We start from the raw sequence: 17,684 nt of genomic DNA on the forward strand, positions 1-17,684 counted from the left end.
AACGATTTCTACTCATGGAGTAGTAAGGGGCAGAAGGTAGCCTGCGGTTTACAGCGGCTCTCAGGCCGACAGGCGTTTCCGGAGTAGACGGCAAGCTCGGGGCTGGACGCGGGAGGAATCGCCGGATGAGGCCCAGTCGTGAAGATGCGGCCGGCGCGGTGGGGGAGGAGGGAGGGGTCGTGCACTTATGAGACAGGCCCCCGGGGCTCCCGCAGCTGCGCCTGGTCTGCGGACACAGGGCCGGGCCTGCAGGGTCAGGGAGGCGGCGCGTGGAAGCAGAATTGGCCCCGATGAGGAGAGAAGGAAGCCGTCTCCCTGGCGTGGGCAGGGTCCCCGTGGGAACAGTCTCGGTTTAAGGGGAGCTGCTAGTAAGTAGGTCGTAACTGAGAAGGCTTTGGGAATAATCCCAGCATTTCCACTGCTTTTAGAATTCTGAGCAAGTCATTTGGTTTGTTTCTCTTTATTTTGTAAAAAGAGGTTTTTCAGATGTTCCCAGACTAATGTTACAGAGCAGTGATTCTCAAAGTGTGTTCCAAGGATCCCCAAGGAAGTGTTCCACCAGGGAGCCTTCAGGAATGAAACTATATTAGATGCTGAGACGTTAATTACCTGTACAAAACCCCACTCTCACAGAGGGGTCTCCAGAGGCCACAGGCCTGTGACAACATCATTGCTGTGACAGACAGTGGAGCATGTGTGCCGTCTTAGTGTTTAAAATCACACCCACACGAACAAAAGCTCTTTGGGTCCTCAGTAATTTACAAGAGTGCAACAGGGTCCGGAGGTGAAAAGCTCTGAAGCTGCTACTCCGCCAGTCCTGGAACAGACACCGTCCTGGAGGCCAAGCCCTCAGTTCCCTGGGGGGTGAGGAGGTGCCTGGCCCCGGCCTCTGGGCACCTTTCCCCTAGAGCCTGTGGGCAGCTCAACTCCAAACCTGTATGAACCAGTTTAAGAATTCTGATCCTCTCAGTTCAGTTAAACCATCTTCACAAAGGTAGTTAAGCACGTCCATGAAGGAACAACACAAACACCGATTTATTCTAATACACCTGCGTTATTTGGCAGTCTATGCAAATGAATACAGTCAATGACTGTAGTCAACTTACCAGTGTATCTCAATTTCACATCCCAAGACTCCTCACCTCAGAAACAACAGGCTCTGCCCCCCTGCCCTAGTCTGGCAGATAAACCTACTGCACACAGGTTTTTTTTAAATTGACATTTAAAACTGCACCAGTTCGGCGCTGGTGTTTAACATATTCACCCTGACGCCCACCACCAGGCAGCATAAAGGAATCGTTTATGTTCATTATGCACATCATTATGAGCATCTGGGATGAAAAAAGAGGAGAGAAGCTTTGGAGGGAAATAAACGTTGTAACAATTTAGAAATGAGACAGAATAACAGAAAACACTAAAACTCCTAGATTCCACACAATATTATGCTGAAGCTGCCAAAGAGCCGATGTCCTGCACAGCTGATGGCAAGGACAGCTGACAAACATCTGGGGGTGAGGGGTCATCAGCTGGATGGACTAATCAAGACAGACAGAGGCCTGCGTGCCAAAACTTATCTAAAGATTAGCGACTTTTAAGTCTGTATCTTGAAATTTATGCACAGAGATGGCAGAATTTCTGATCCACCTCATACATCACGTACAACACCCATGCTTTTCAACGTCAGAACAGAATCTGAATATGTTTGCTTAATCAGACGGTTGAAAATGCAAATTTAGTGAACAAATCCATCAATGAAGAATCGTAAGCCTGGAAGGGGAACATACGGTAACTGTAGAAAGCTGAAAGACGCTCTTAGACGTAAAAAGAGAAATCATGGGGGGAAAAGCAATTATTAGGTAAAGTTACACGACATCATCTGCTAAAACCCTGAATTCTAAGCGACGAGGTAAACTACACCGCAGTGACAATGAGCAGCACAGACCTGCCGGCACCACCGGCTGGGCAGCTGAGGAGCCGCGCATCTCCACGCGGCCCGGGAGCTGCTGGGCTCCGGCTCTCTAACCCACAACGTGCACTTTCTCCCCAGTTTAAGGCTAGAGACGTTCATATTCCCTGGCACGTTTGTCCTCGGTTTTTGAAAAAGATATTGATGATGATGTATGTTATGGCCTGACTGTGTGTGTCCCCTCAAGTCTTACGTTGAAACCTACCCCGCCCAGGAAATGGCGTTAGGAGGTGGGACACGAACTCATCGTGTCCCAGACCACAGTTTCCCCTTGCTCACCAGCCTCTCAAGTTCTCTAAAACCCATTCACCCCTCTCCATGATCCCTGTCACTGCCCTGGTCCAGGCACCATCACATTTCACCAGAACACCTGCCCCAGCCTCTAAGCTGGTGTCCTGGACCCAATTGTCCCTGTCTCTAACTGTCCTCTAAACTGCCGCCAGAACTGCCTTCTAGAAACACAGTAAATGCATCACCCAATCTGCTCTTGGAGCAAAGACAAACTTTCCCTGGCAAGGTGCTATTGCGTGTCCCCACAGCACCTGGGACGTCCACTCCCTGGCAAATGACTCAGCACAGTGGTGGGCTGAACAGTGACCCAAAGACACCCAGGTCTCAACCCCTGGAACCTGAGAACATCACATCACACGGCACCTGGAAGCCAGGTTCAGCTGCAGTGCTCGGACTCAGAACTTTCTGTCCATACTGCAAAGACCTGTAGAAGAGCTGCCTTCAGTGAGCACCTAGGTCGACAAGCAACCTGTTCGGGGAGGCTTCTCATCCAAGAACAAGCACCTGGGAAGGCTGAGCAGCACGGCCGGGTGGGCGTGTCAGTAAGCACACGTGCCTGTAGCTCTTCAGTTGCCCCTTTCTGGGCAGTGGCCGTGGGAGCTGGAGAGCCCGCTAGGAGAACGCGCCCAGTGGAGGCGGGGCTGGGCGCAGACACTCACCGGGCACACTCCTCAAAGACGTCCTTGGAAGGGTTCTCTGTCAGCCTCAGTCTGCATTCCTGCACAATGTCTGGAGGGATCTCTGGTAGAGGGTCTGCCCAGCTCTTAAGAGAGCACAAAGCAAACGCGTAACAATTAGTGGGTTCCTAATTTACCAACTGTAAAATAGAATCTAGCGCTTATTGTGAAAAAACCACAATAAAAAGTGTATGAAATAGCAAGTCAAAGTGCCACCTTCACCCTCCACCCCAGCCTCGTTTTGCCGGGATCAGTATGCTGTCCTCCTCTCCAGACCGTCTCCTATGCATCCAAACAGAGCATGAGCAGGGGCCCCGAGAGACATCTGCACACCCACGTTCACAGTAGCATTGTTCACAGCATCCCGAAGATGGAAATAACCCAAGTGTCCATTGATGGACGGTGGATAAACAAAATGTGGTCTATCCAGACAACAGATTATGACTCAGCCTTAAAAAAGAAGGAAATTCTGACACCTGCTACAATAGGAATGAACCTTGAGGACATTATGCTCAGTGACATACACCAGTCACAAAAAGATAAGTATTGTATGATTCCACTCACATGAGGTCCCTAGACTAGTCAGACTCACAGAGACAGAAAGCAGATGGTAGTTGTCAGGGCTGGGGGCGGGGAAGTGGGGAGTTAGTGTTTAAAGGGGACAGAGTTAGTGTCACAAGATGAAGAAGGTTCAGGAGACAGACGGTGGTGGTGACTGCACATCAGTGTGAATGTACTTACCTCTACTGAACTGCAAACTTAGAAATGGTTAAAACGCTCAATGTTACTTTTTTTAAACCATAATTTAAAATGTAAACATACACAGTCAGAAATACACACATTTTTCCTCGTGGAAATGGGATAAATGTACAGTTTTGCATGTCTGTGCCGACACCTGCAGAGCCGTTAATGACGTGTGCCTTTCCAGATCACAGCTTTCTGTCTCTTAAACGTTCTCGTTGCTGGTTTTCTCCACTGCAAACACTCCTGCTATGAACAACTTTGCACAACTGTGTTTTGCAGGACAGATTTGGAGAAGCAGAACTACTAGCTCAAAGGATTCATGCATTTTAGATTGTGACGTGTGTCACAAAACCACCCTCCAAGAAGGCTCCACTGCCCTATGTCCTCACTAACACGTCCCCACGCGCCTGGCTCCCAACTGCTTAACCCTCATCCAGAGGGGTCTGGGAAAAGAAAACACACAGCAGAACTGTGGTCCAGATTTATCGGAAAAAATACACAGATCATATTCAATTGTACATCTAACTTGTCATTAGAAATGAGACGTGCATTCTAGACCGATTTCTGGCTGTGGTGCAGCCGTGTAACCACAGCAAAACTTCGTGGTTTCTATAAGTCAAAGCAGCTATTTCATCAAAGACACTGAAATACTGACAGAAATACACAAGAAAACTCACATTTTCCCCCAAACCCACTAAGATTTCTATAATTAATAATGATTACTAGCTGTCATTTAAGCTGTCCAACACACGTGAGGCACTCACTGTCATTCAGCCTCACAACAACCTGATGGAAGAGGCCTGAGAGGCTACGAAAGGGTCCAAGACACCCCCAGCAAACAGCAGCCTTCTCTGGGGCATGGCCGCCAAAGGATAAGGTGGGTCCATTCATTCCACCACTTCAGAAGAGAATCTGTTCATTCATTTACTCAACAGACATGCATTGTTCCAGGCACAGGATAAAACAGAAAACAAGACAAATTTCCACAGAAGACAAAGCCATTCAATTTCAACACTTGCCTCAAAAATACGTGTTTTAAAGTAATAGCTCTGAGTATTTTCCATAGGATTATTTCCCCTCCAAAGGTCTCAATTTCCTGAAGCTACATTAAATAGCAGGTTAATTCTTTTAAGACTATTTAATGATTTACTTCAAATAGAGAACTTTTCAGGATCTTAGAAAAATTTTATTTAATAGAAATTTATTTCCACAGAAAAGAGAAGCAGGGCTTCTAGTCCTGCACGAGCAGAGAAGCCAGGTGAGCTAAGCAAGCAAGTTCAGGTCCAGCACTCCTGGCCAGACAGACGCCAACCATGAGGGAAGCGGAACAGAGGCTTCTTCTGGGGCTTTAAATTAAGGAACAAGAATTATTTTTCAGAACAGGTAGCTACAAAGGAAAATTTACCAAAACAAGTCAATGCCTTGCCTCTTAAAGTTCTGGACAGAGAGAACCCTGAGAGGAACGTCCATCGGTGGGGAAGCAGAGGTGGGCGGGCCCTGCAACTGCACTCTTATTTCTGTGTTAAAATATGTATCTTTATTATAATTTTTTTAAAAATTGGGTTGTCTTTTTATTGTTGAATTGTAAGAGTTCTTTATATGTGCTGGATAGCACACCCTAACCAGATACTGGACCTGCAAATACTTTCCCCCATTCTACAGGTTGCCTTTCCTTTCTTTAGAGTGTTCTTGGAAGGACTGTATATGTATATATATTTGGAAGTACTGTATTTTGATGAAGTCCAATTTATCTGTTTCTTCTTTTGTTGCTATCCTTTTGATGTTATACCTAAGAAACCACTATCTAAATCAAGGTCATAAGAAACAACTGATTCAAGGTCATGAGATTTCCTCTAAGAGCTGTTTAGTGTTAGCGCTTACAGTTAGGTGTTTGGTCCATCTGAAGTTAATTTTTCGTATGTGGTATTAGATAAGGGTCCAGTTCATTCCACTGCATGTGTGTATCCAGTTGTCCCAGAACCATGTATTGAAAAGATTATTCTTTCCCCCACTGAATTGTCCTGGCAGCCTTAGTGCAGGACAGCTGACTGTTTTCTGGACTCTCAGTGCTATTCCACTGGTCTGTATGTCTGTCCTTAAACTGGTACCACACTGTCTTGATTACTGCAGCTGTGAGACAAGTTTTGAAATTGAGAAGTGTAAGCCCTCCAACTTTGTTCTTCCTTTTTAAGGTTGTTATAACTATTCTGGATCCTCTTAGTACATCTATGAATTCTAGGATCAGCTTGTTAATTTTCAAAAAAAGGAAGTTAAGATCTTGGCAGGTCTTATATTGAGTGTACAGATCAATACTCAGTCTTCTCCTCCAGGAACAGGGGATGTCTTTCCATTTTACTACATCTTTTCTTTATTTTTATTTTTATTTTGGGGGGGGAAGTAGTTAGGTTTACTTATGCATCCACTTTTGGAAGAGGTACTGCGGGTTGAACTCTGGACCCTGAGCAGGCTAAATGAGCACGTGCTCTACCACTGAGCTGTACCCCCGCCCCCACAGTTCTTTAATTTCCTTCAATGATGTTTTGAAATTTTCAGTGTATTAAGTGCTGCATTTCTCTTGTTAAATTTACACCTATTTTATTCCTTTTTATGTACTGAAAGTGGAACTGCTTTCGTTTCATTTTTGGATTTTAATTGCTAGTGTACAGACATACAGTTGAATTTTGTATCGTGACCCAGCATCCTGCAGCCTTGCTGAACTCATTTATTGGCTCTAGGAGTTTTATCCCCACGTGTGTGTGGATGTCTCAGGATTTTCTGTATACAAGTGCTATGATCTGAATGTGTGACCCCCAAATTCATATGTTGAAATCTTAACCCCCAAAGTGATGACATTGGGAGGTGGGGCCTTTGGGGGGTGCTCAGATCATGATGATGGAGCCCTCATGAGTGGGACTTGTGCTTTTATAAAAGAGGCTCCAGACAGATCCCATGCCTCTTCCACCCAGTGAGGACACAGTGGGAAGGGGCCGGCTATGAACCAGGAAGAGGGCATTCACCAGAAGGTGACCATGTTGGCACCAGGATCTTGGAGTTCCCAGCCTCGAGACCTGCGAGTAATAAATTTGTGTTGTTCATAAGCTACCCAGTCTGTGGTATTTTGCCACAGCATCCTAAATGGACTGAGACAGCAAGATCATGTCATCTGCAAATACAGTTTTACTTCTTCCTTTTCAATCTGGTTATCTTTTATTTTTCCTGCCTAATTGCCCTAACTGTAATAGCTAGAACTTCCAGTACAGTATCAGGTGGAAGTGATGAGAGCATCCTTATTTTGTTCCTGATCTTAGGGGGAAAGCATCTGACTTTTCACATTTAAGTATGATTTTAGCTGTGAACAGTTTGTATATGTCCTGTACCAGGCTGAGAAAGTTCTATTTCATTCCTAATTTGTTGAGTGCTTTTATTATAAAGGAGTCTTTGAACTTTGTCAAATGCTTTTTCTGCCTCTAGCAAGATAATCACATGGAGTTTTTTGGTGCTTTATTAATGTGATGTATCAGATTAAATGAGTATCAGATATTGAACCAACTTTGCATTCCTGGATAAATCCCACTCGGTTTTGGGCATATTTTTTTAAATTGTAAATCAAATTTGGCTGAATTTTAATATTTGGGAATCTTGAAAAAGGAAACTTAGAAAAACTAGAATGACTGAGCGAAAGGATAAAGAAATACAAGATTGAACATATGTAGTCTTGCCTTATTTTTAGGTGCTTTAGGTATTCTGGCTTGTTGAAATCTCTGTAAAGGAGTTCCCTTTTTGATACATAAAAGAAAGAGACTGTTGCTTTTCTTAAAGAAAGAAGACAACAAAAACAACTACAGTGATGATGTGACTGTGGCTTTTTTGTTTTTTGCTTTTTTGAGTAAAGCACAAGAATAGTTTCCCCAGTAGATGGCAAGTAAGCAAAGAAAACAAAAACAAAAACACGCATTCACGTTACAGCATCTTCAGGCAGCCCATGCACGTCTCTCAGCACTACTGAGCTGCAGAGGGACGTCTGCTGCTCCCTTCCCTGCCCACATTTGCTACATCCACACCAGTAACTTTTCAAATTAGGTCTTTCTTCTTGATAACTTACCTTGCTACAAGAATATTTTTTCAGGGAAGGTGAAGAAGGAACAGTAAGTTACTAAAAAAGATCTTTAAATCTAGATAAGTGAAAGTTCTCTCCTACGCCTCCCAATTATAGTGTCCCCAGCATAGCTACAAGCATGCAGATGCTGTTAACGGCTGTGTTTCAAAGAACGATCTGTGGCCATGGTACTGAGGCTGGAGGCTGAGGTAGACCCAAGCTTTGGAGTGAAAACCTGTTTGGGTCTGAATCACATCCCCACACCCACTGGCTGTGGGTGCACCTCCATGGCAGCTAGAGAGACCCTGGCCTCTCCTTCTGACATTCAATCTTTTGTACCAATCAGCTCCCCTACTTGGTGGCCCTACCACCTTCATTAGCTGGGCTCAAAATCTGAATATTTTGAACCCAGTCTCACCACACTATTCCACAACCACAGTCTCTGCATGTTTGATTCCTGGCTCGGGCACTTGCTAGCTATGTAACCTTCAGTAAACCACACAACTATTCTGATTTTCAATCTTATCGTGTGACGACAGACATAATGATATACCCCCCTCATAGTCTTGCTGTGAGCATCTGTAATGTGTCACACGCACAGGGCTTAGGGCAGCATTCACGTGATGTCAGCCATTACTGTTGCTGCTGCTGCTCTCCTCGGGCCAACAGCAGAGGAGCCTGCCCAGGGTTAGGACCTCCAGTGGCCCACAGAAGGTGAGCCACCTGAAGGAGGCAGGTTGCCACTATCATTTCAGGGACTTTCTAAACCGCAAGAACCAAGTGAATCCAAAAGTATAAAAACTAAGACTCATTAAACCTTTTAGGAGAAAGATGTTATTTTCAGTCCAAGAGAGGCCAATAAAATTCTCTAGTTTTATATTCTGTTTGAGGAAACATAAAAACTTTAAAGTTCTTTGAACCAATTTTCTAAGAGATTCAATTGTTGATTTCCTCAGTGGCTCAAGAGCAAATGCAGAGGAGGAACATTTACAAGAAACTAAAGATTTCAACATACATATCCCAACAAAGTGAAAATGGCTATGCACTCTAATCATTTAAGTAAGTTACTTATGAATCTTTATGGCTAAAGAAGAAAACACACCTCCTCATTGAAAAATGTGTCTAAGACCAAGAGCCCACAATCTCTTCGGTCCTCATCAGCAGCCACTTCATATTTGGCCTGATTGTAGAGAGGAGAGAAAAGAAAAGTATTACATAAGCTTCTTCACGGACTTTGCAGTGTTTCAAAAATTCTCTGGCCTGTGGAATTGACTTGGTGCCCTAGGAACCAGAGAGCAGCTCTATTGATAATCTGGGAAATTAATGGCCATGAGCGGAAAAAAACATTTTCAAAGGATTAATAATGTAGAGCAACACACGCCATAACACTATGTCCTGTTTTAGCTTCAGCCATTGAATGTGGCCAAATAAAATGGTTAATAGACAGCTTGGTCTGTTCTACACAATGGCACTTCAGGAACAGCCAAGAGGCACTTGGACACCTGCATGCAGAGCCCCCAGGGCAGTCTGAGTGGGAGGTGTCGGGTGCGTGGGAGTCACCCACACACAGGTGTCAGGTGAGAGACCGTTAGAGTGGACAACACTCCACGGGCCGGAAAACAGAGGAAAAGTCAAAGCGGAACCTGATCAGTATGCAAACGTCTATAAAGGATAAGGAAGGAAGAAGATCGGGAAAACAGAGATAAGAGAAAAGAAAGCAGAGGAGATCACAAAGGCCCAGGTAAGAGAATTTTAAGAGAAGCCACTCAGCAGTGTGAACAGATGGGGAGACTAGCGTGAGGAGGCCTCGGCGCAGCCTGGATTTGCAAGCTGGGGCCTTTGAAAAGCAGTGACGCTCAAAGCCAGACACAGTGGAAGAGAGAAGGGAGGAAGTAAAGACCAGAGGGAGCTGCGCTTCTGAAGGCATCAAGAGTACTCCAAGACAGAGTCCTCGAGGGTCGGAACCCAATCACATCCTTCACAGGTGCGGCACAGGGGCCGTGACCAGCGGGCTGACCACCTGGCCAGAGCCAGCTTTGCGCCCAGTGTTCACTGTGACTAGTGACCAGCACGCTGTTTACCTAAAGACCGTTAAACTCAAGTCCTGGGAGTTCTGGATACTACATGGCATGCGATTCACGGAAAAGAAAGTGCTGTGATTCCGTGATGGTCTTCTGATGTGCCAACTTGACAGGCAACAATCTCCAGTTACGCAAACACTAATCCAGTTGTCATTCTGGCGATATGTGTAAACACAGTCAGAGCTGACTTTGGGGTAAGGAAGATTATCCTAGGTAAGCTGGGTGGGCTTGATTCAATCAGTTGAAAGGCCTTAAAAACAGAGCTGAGGCTTTCTAGAAGAAATCCTGCCTGAGGACAGCAGCTTCACCCCATTTCTGGAGATTCTGTCCTGCCCTCCCTGACGGTCTGTCCTGCAGGTTTCAGACTTCCTTAGCCAGACCTCGCAGTCGTGCAAGCCAATCCTCTGCAATATATCTATAACTCTTACTGCTTCTGTTTCTCTCACTGGACCCTGACTGACACACATGCCATTCACTCATTCGACAAGCACTGCGCAGGGAACAGAGCAAACAAGCACGTCAGGTGCCACAAGGGGACACGGGCAAGATGCCGTCTCTCCACTAGAGAAGCTCACGGAACCCGCGGTCACCCAGCACAGGCAAAGTCAGAGCAGGAAATGCTGCACGGATGGCGTAAGCGGGCATCACTTATCACCCACAAGCTACCAGCAAAACCACAACAGGCCAGGAACAAAACCTGCGTGCAGCCAGCGGGTGGGCGCCGGGGACCAGCAGGCATCACGACAGCATCAGGAGACGGGAACCTGAAAAAGCCTTCACGGCGCAGTTTGGCCATTTTGGAATAAAGAATTGTAGGTCCCTAAATTCTTAAAATATGGCAGCTTGGCAAACAGAACCGACACACGAAGACATGTCTACATTCCACTCCTGAACCAAGGAGCGTGCCCTACCGCCTCTGACGTCCTGCTTGGCAGCAAACGGCTGCCTCCTGAGCAAGCCTCATCTTATCCCAGCCAAGGTACTGGGAAGGGAGGGCTTGGGGAGCTCCAAGGCGTAGGGAGCAAACAACAGAACAGGCAAGAACCTCAAATGTTTTTCTGAATAAATACATTGTTTTTAACAAGCTATGTGAAAAAGAGAGAAAAAGCGAATAAAAACCAATGACACAGAATAGTATTTTGCACATAGTGAACAGTCCATACAACTTGATGATATAACCAGGACAGGCCAAAACAGGGAGAGGAAGTGTCATAACCTTGGTCCCAGTAACTAAAAGTGAGAGAGACTTCCTAGTATGTTCTGGAACTCTCTGTTAAGCTGCTTCTGAGTTTCATAGTTTTGAAACTTCTAGGCTTGCCAGCCGTATCCCTAAAGTTTTAGAAATGCAAAATTTCTTTATCTGAAAGGAAATCACAGTAAATATCAAACTGGATACACAGGAATATTGGAAAACATATAAATCATAGTCAGTTCCATCCAGTGTGCTCATCCGTCTTACACCAGCTTTCCTCCTTCGTGTGCTTCTGGGCCAGTGCTTTCAGCAGACAGCACTGCTGGGTCCGCATACCTCTCAGGCAGCTGTGCGAGCACTGTCTGAATTAGCTGCACAAATTTCCTACAAGTTAAAGCAGCACGTTTCAAAACTCTTTAGTAAGTACCTTTGATCCCCAGTACTTGAGATGTCACCTGCATGAACCCCCACTAGGCACACTCTACCCACCAGGAAAACCAAGAGAACACAACACCAGGACACCCAGTTTATCCACTCTTACCTCACTGCCAAGGTCTAATTAACTCAGAGAGGTCTCGTGTTCGTTTTTAATTATCAAAAGCACAAGGCTGAGGGGTTCAACCCTGAGATGAATCACTTACCACTGCATCCAGGAATTCAATGCAGCTCTTTAGATCACATTTTGTGTCGCAGAATTGCCTGAAGAGAAGTCTTCCTATCGGCTGCTTGTCACAAAGGCTGCTATACTCCTTTTCTGGGTGAAGAGAGGGGACAAGGGACAGGCACCTGCTTTTCTGAACCTACTTCTTTTACCTGACACAAGTCAAAGCAGTGCTTGCAGGATTGGTTTTGAACCCACTGTTTTGTTCACTAGTTTGTACTAGGTTATCATGAATATTTAAAATTAAAGTGCCCACTGGGGCAGAGCCAACGGTATCTGGAAGAACTGACAACGAAAGGTGCGTGGGGACGGTCCCTGCTCCCCTCACAAAGGAAAGATGCTGGGGGCGGGGGGTGGCACTTCTGGGAACCTGGGGGTCCAGAAAGGGGTCTGCGTCTGGCCTTCCACCACTCCGCCCACTCCATGGGTTTGGCACAAATTACATGCGTGTGAAATACACCATGGGAATGTACTAAATTAGATTTCTTAAAACTCTTTTTCATTTTGATAACTTTCTATTCTTTCGCAAGTTACAAATATTATATATGCTTAACGATTTTTAAACTGTTCTTATTTTTTTCTTTTTGGTGGGAAGATATGTTGTATATCTATCTCATCTTACACCAAACACTGTTTTGAGGAAGAAGCACTGATATTCAGTCAAAGTGTCACAAGGGATGGAAAGCAAAATCTTATGCCCAAAACAGGCAAGAAAACCAGCGGCTCCCTCGCAGCAGCTCTGCACCTGATGTGAACGTAATGATGTCAGGTACTCCCAAAGCTAAGGCGTTAAGCGAAATGCATGAAGCGCGAGCCAGTCGTGACAAGCTCCTCAGGGAAAGGGCTGGTTAGTGCCCCGCACACCTAGGAGCCTAACTCCTGTCTTGGAGCACTGAGTCTGCACATGGAAAATGCATGCAGGGATATAAACATTTCGGTTGCCAGTACATGATTGCTTGTTTCAACAAATATGAGCAATAGTTTTGCAAAACTTCTACAACCCACTTTGTCCAGTTTTGCTACCACATTTTACTTGAGGGCCACTCCTCAACTGCACGTAAAAAACAAAAGACACAAGGCAGTCAAAAGGTTTAAAAGTTGAGAGGTTTTCATTCTTCCCTCCCGCATCTGAAGGCCCAGAAAGGTTCCCGGTGTCCACTGAGGACAAGCAGGCGGGGCTCAGGTCTGCTGACCTTCTCGCCCAGGCTTCTGCTGAGGACCGAAGACAAAACCACAACAAACAGAACGAAACCTGACGTGGAAAACGAATACACGACGCCCTCAGGAGTCAGAAGTTTGAGAAAGCCGATGAGGTGGGAGCCCCACCCAGGCCTGAGCGAACTGCCGGCCAAGGGACCTCTCCTTCAGGCAGAAGCCACTTTGCAGAAAGTGGGTATCTGCCAAGAGAGATTCTGGCACCCCGGGGTGGGGGTGGGGGGGACAAAGCACAACTGGAGGGACTGACACGCTCTGCTGGCCAAGTGAATTAACGCGACCCTGGTCGGTCCTGGAACGCAGGCCCGGTCCACGCCGAGCACTGGCACAGCCCAGTTCCAGAAGTCCATCCAAGAGGGGGTGCCCAGGAAAACCAAACCATGCAACCACAGAGGAAGCCAGGTCACACTCACACAAAGAAACTCAGCCCTTAGTATAAACCTGAAGAAACAATCTCAGGTCTCTAGACACAGGGCAAAAGCAGGGGTGACAACCAAAACGAGAAAACAGGGCAGAAAAACTGAACCAGGAGAAAAGCTCATTCAGACGACAGAAACCTATCTTTTAAAACCCTAATATCCTCTAGAGAGACCAGAGCCTGAAGGGACTGGCAGAACTGTAAAACAAGAGCCCCAAACACGACAGAGACGCAATCGCGGAACAAGAGTGTGCGCTTACAAGCTAAAAACAGGATTAACAGCAGAACATCGTGGGACGGGCTGGACAGTACTTTGCATGTGTGTTAAAGCACGGGTGTTGATCTGGATAATAAGGAAATCTCCTAAAATGAATGGCCAAAAGCAAACAGAAAACACAAGAGGACACCGAGACACAGAAGACTACTCCAGAAAGTTAAGGATCTGTCTCACAGGAATTCAAAGGGGAGTCCTGGTACAATGGAGGAGGGGAAGATAGAGACATCTGGCCTTTCCTTTGAATTTTAATGTATATAATAAATACTATGTAAACCTTGTACACATACATCATATTTATGTCAATTTTACGTATGACTAAATACATATTAAATTTTCCCAGGCCAAAGATGTAAAGGCCGCAGCAAGTGTTACACATGACTACTGAAGGCTGGCCCACATCTAGAGACATCCCAGCGACAGTCCCACCAGGAAGGAGAAACCAGAAAGCCTCTGAGAAAGAATAAAACATTAGTGACAAAACGTAACGAGTCCGAGGGACACAGTGGACACTTGAGACTTCCTCCAGGAGCTACAATAATAAAATGGGGAAGAAAGCAAAGAAAGAGGACACGATGGAAATCACAAAGGACAGACAGTGGGTAAGATCGAGAAGCAGTGAAGGACACCGGAAAAAGCAAATAGCTCCGTCAAAATACCTGGAAGACCACCCTCGGCAGAATGTGGTCAGCGCAGGGTGCCTCCTTGCTTGTGGAACACACGCAATTGTAGTATTATACTACTACACCAGATTTTAATTCTTTGGAATAACCTATGGGCCACGGTACATAGAAGGCAGGTGGTTGACCCAACAAGCAGTGCGCGGTAGCCGGAAAGGGGACACGGAGGGAAGCAAACGAAGCTTAAAACAGAGAGAGAGAGAGAGAGAGAGAGAGAGAGACTGGGATCAGATTCTCAGGAAGCCTCGACGTCATGCTAAGCCATTTCTCTCTACCCTAGAAGGGCCAGATAGCAGCAACACTCCAGGGAACACCTTTCACCTCTTACTCTGTGCCAGACACGATTTTAAGTTCTCTCCGTGTATTGTTTCATTTAATCTTACAATAATACTTAGAGAGATCTGCTCACTTCTGAGGGCCATACAGATCCAGGGGCGGCGGGGCAGAGGGTGGGGGTCGCGGGACCTGAGGCCGGGAGGGACGCAGCGAGCGTGGGAAGGAATAGCCCGGCTCTCTCACGACAAATGAATTTCGGAGGCAACCCATTCCAATTCTGTCCAAGTGCCTTCGTGGTGAGGATGGAAGAGTGGGAAGAACAGAAGAAGTTCTCAGGGAACCTCCATTCTACTGAGGGGACACGGAGGAAATGGGGCGCTAAGCTGGGAAGGCAGGCAGGTAGGAGGCAGTGCCACCCAGGGAGCCAAGAGCCCTGGGCAGGTGAGGAGCAGGGAGCAGGACCCCCCAGGCTGGGGGACAAGCTCTGCACCACGCAGCCAGCACTGGAGGGATCAGGGTCACTCACAGATGGACATACACACAGTATCCAAAGTAACACCACTGAACTTCACACTTAAAAGTGGTTAGAATTGTCATTTTTGTTACGTATATTTTACAACAATTAAAAAAAAGTGTACATGAATAATTGTAGCAGCATTATTCATAACAGACAAAAAATGAAAACAGCCAATGTCTGTGAACTGATGAATGCAGAAATAAAATGTGACATATCTGTACAATGCAATATTACTTGCCAACAAAAAGGAATTAGGTACTGCTTAATGCTACAGCATGCATGAACTTTGAAAACATTATGTTAAGTGAAAAGAGGCCAGTTACAAAAGATCACACAGTGTGTGATTCCCATGCACTTGAAATGTCCTGAACAGGCAAATACTTAGGGACAGAAGTAGATTGGTGGCTGCCTTTGGCTAGAGGTGGAGTGACTACCACTGGGCATGGGGTTTCTTTTCGGGGTGATGAAAATGTTGTAAAACTGGTTGTGGTAATGGTCACACAACACTGTGAACATATTAAAAACCACTGAACTGTACACTTCAAATATGTGAATTGTATGACATCTTAATTATAGCTCAATAAAAATGCTCTTTTTAAAACATAATGAGAAAAAAAATCTAGTGATGTTAAAACAGATGGATAGGTCTTTGGTGGGAAACACTCCTACTTTATACTATCTGAAATTAATTTTGATAGTTAAAATATTTAAACTTTCTCAAAAAGGAACTATAATAGTACTAGAGAAAAGACAGATTGATTTTTTTAAATTATCTTGGAGTAAAGATAGACTCCCTAAGTACAACACAAAGTTCAGAGGCTGAGAAGAAAATATTGATATATTTGTCTACATAAAAAATTAAATCTTCCATATTAAACAAATAGTGTAACTCAAAAGGCAAAAAGCAGAAATACAAAATAAAGTCACACTGAATATAAAAGGATAATGCCTTTCACATATAACGAACTTTTACAAATGAGTTAGAAAAAAGCAAAATTGAAAAAACCCAATGAAAATGCTTAACGCCATCCATAATCAAAAGAGACCATTTTTATTTTCAAAATTTTTTTTTCTTTTTTTTGAGGGAGAAGGTAATTAGTTTTATTTATTTATAAATTTAATTTTTAATTTTTTAAATGGAGGTACTGGGGATTGGACCCAGGACCTCGTGCCTGCTAAGCATGTGCTCTACCCCTGAGCTACACCCTCCCACAACTGGGACCATTTTCCAAATTACAGCTTAGTAAAATTAAAAACACTGATAACAACCAGTGTCAGCAAGGTCACGGGCTGGGGTAAAGTGACACAATCTTTTTGAACGATAATTTAGGGACATCCAAATTTTGAATGCACGTGCCCTTGAACTGGAAATCATCTCTTTTAAAAAATGCAGTTATGACTGCCCTACAGACATGGTTCTCCATCTGACTGCTGCTCCAGTCAGGACCCGCGCCTAATGCTCATTCTTTATGCTGCTGGTTATTCCATTACATTGACTTAGTTTCTATCTGAATAACCCTTTCCTGAAGTTCTCATCGGTACTTCCAGTCCACATGCACAGAGAACTGTCTGGAAGGGGCTGAGACATGGTTAGTAACAGTGCTCACTTCTGGAGAGGACGACCGGCTGGGTCACGGGAGAAGAATTTTTGCTGTATCATACCACTCTTGTGTTCCGGGGCCACATGCTTCATAACTGCACATTAGAAACCCTACAGGGTTCTTCCCGGTGAGAACAGTGAAGATAAGGAGAATTTATTAAATAGTATTTGAAGCAAAAAGGGACTCGAGAGAGACAAACATCGAGCCCGCGGCCCGACAGCAGGCAGCGCGCTCACTCACCGATGGACTGCCGCAGCTCGCGGCACTGGCTGACCGGAGGCAGCTGCAGTATCGCCCTCCATTTTTTGCTACGACCAGTTTTTTGGCCATATGCTCCTAAATTGGGGGGAAAAAGAGCATTTTTTTTAACAGTCAGAAATACCCATTTCTAATAACTACTTCCACTAACGTACTGTTTGAGTAGTTTGAGTACCTACGACCCGGGGTCTGGAAGGTAGCCTGGTGAAGCGTCAAAGCCCCATGCAAGACGGTCAGTCTCTGGCTGTGTCATTTAGAAATCGTGCGACCTGGACCCTCAGGGGTAGCTCTGCTGACCTGTGTTCAAATCTGTGCACCAGACCTAACGGCACACGTCACACAGGGCTGCTGATGAAGACTGTTCAACGATGCGTATTAAGCATGTGCTAGGTACCAAACAACTTCAAAGTGCAGGAAACACAACGGTAAAAAGGACCATTACAGTGAGGGAGGGAGACACAAAATCAGTTAATGGTATGTGATAAGAGAAAAATTAGCCAATCATCTAGTGATAAACAGCATGAAACAAAGCAAGGCAAAGGTGGAGGGTGTCACCTGGGCTAAGGTGGGATCAGGGGAGGCCCCTCTGGAGGACCACGCTTCCGCAGAGACCTAGGATGTGACGATGTGAGCCTCAGGAAGATGTGGGAGAAGAGTGTCCCCAGCGAGACGAGCAGTGGAAAAAGCTATCGGATAGTATTTTAGAAAGATGTTTTTAAACAAGTGTCCTTTTAAAA

The 17,684-nt window shown here is 45.4% G+C and overlaps 1 protein-coding gene across 14 annotated transcripts in view; it reads right to left on the reverse strand.

Annotated features, from left to right (window-relative positions):
- The window catches only part of GRK4 (G protein-coupled receptor kinase 4), a 47,046-nt gene that overhangs the window by 22,606 nt on the left and 6,756 nt on the right, over positions 1 to 17,684 (reverse strand). For 6 of the 14 annotated variants that reach the window (XM_064488595.1, XM_031438424.2, XM_064488588.1 and 3 more), the window contains exons 2-5: positions 16,930 to 17,025; positions 11,689 to 11,801; positions 8,877 to 8,954; positions 2,917 to 3,020 (exon numbers count right to left, since the gene is read on the reverse strand). The exons of 1 other annotated variant lie outside the window; for it this stretch is intronic. In XM_064488595.1, the coding sequence (XP_064344665.1) occupies positions 2,917 to 3,020; positions 8,877 to 8,954; positions 11,689 to 11,801; positions 16,930 to 17,025 (391 nt within the window). Of the gene's footprint in view, positions 1 to 2,916; positions 8,788 to 8,876; positions 8,955 to 11,688; positions 11,802 to 16,929; positions 17,026 to 17,684 lie in introns of those variants that run through there. 7 more of the 14 variants (XM_031438392.2, XM_031438386.2, XM_064488605.1 and 4 more) reach the window with 7 other exon arrangements.

The sequence above is a fragment of the Camelus dromedarius genome, chromosome 1, assembly GCF_036321535.1.
Source record: "Camelus dromedarius isolate mCamDro1 chromosome 1, mCamDro1.pat, whole genome shotgun sequence".
NCBI classification, from domain to species: domain Eukaryota; kingdom Metazoa; phylum Chordata; class Mammalia; order Artiodactyla; family Camelidae; genus Camelus; species Camelus dromedarius.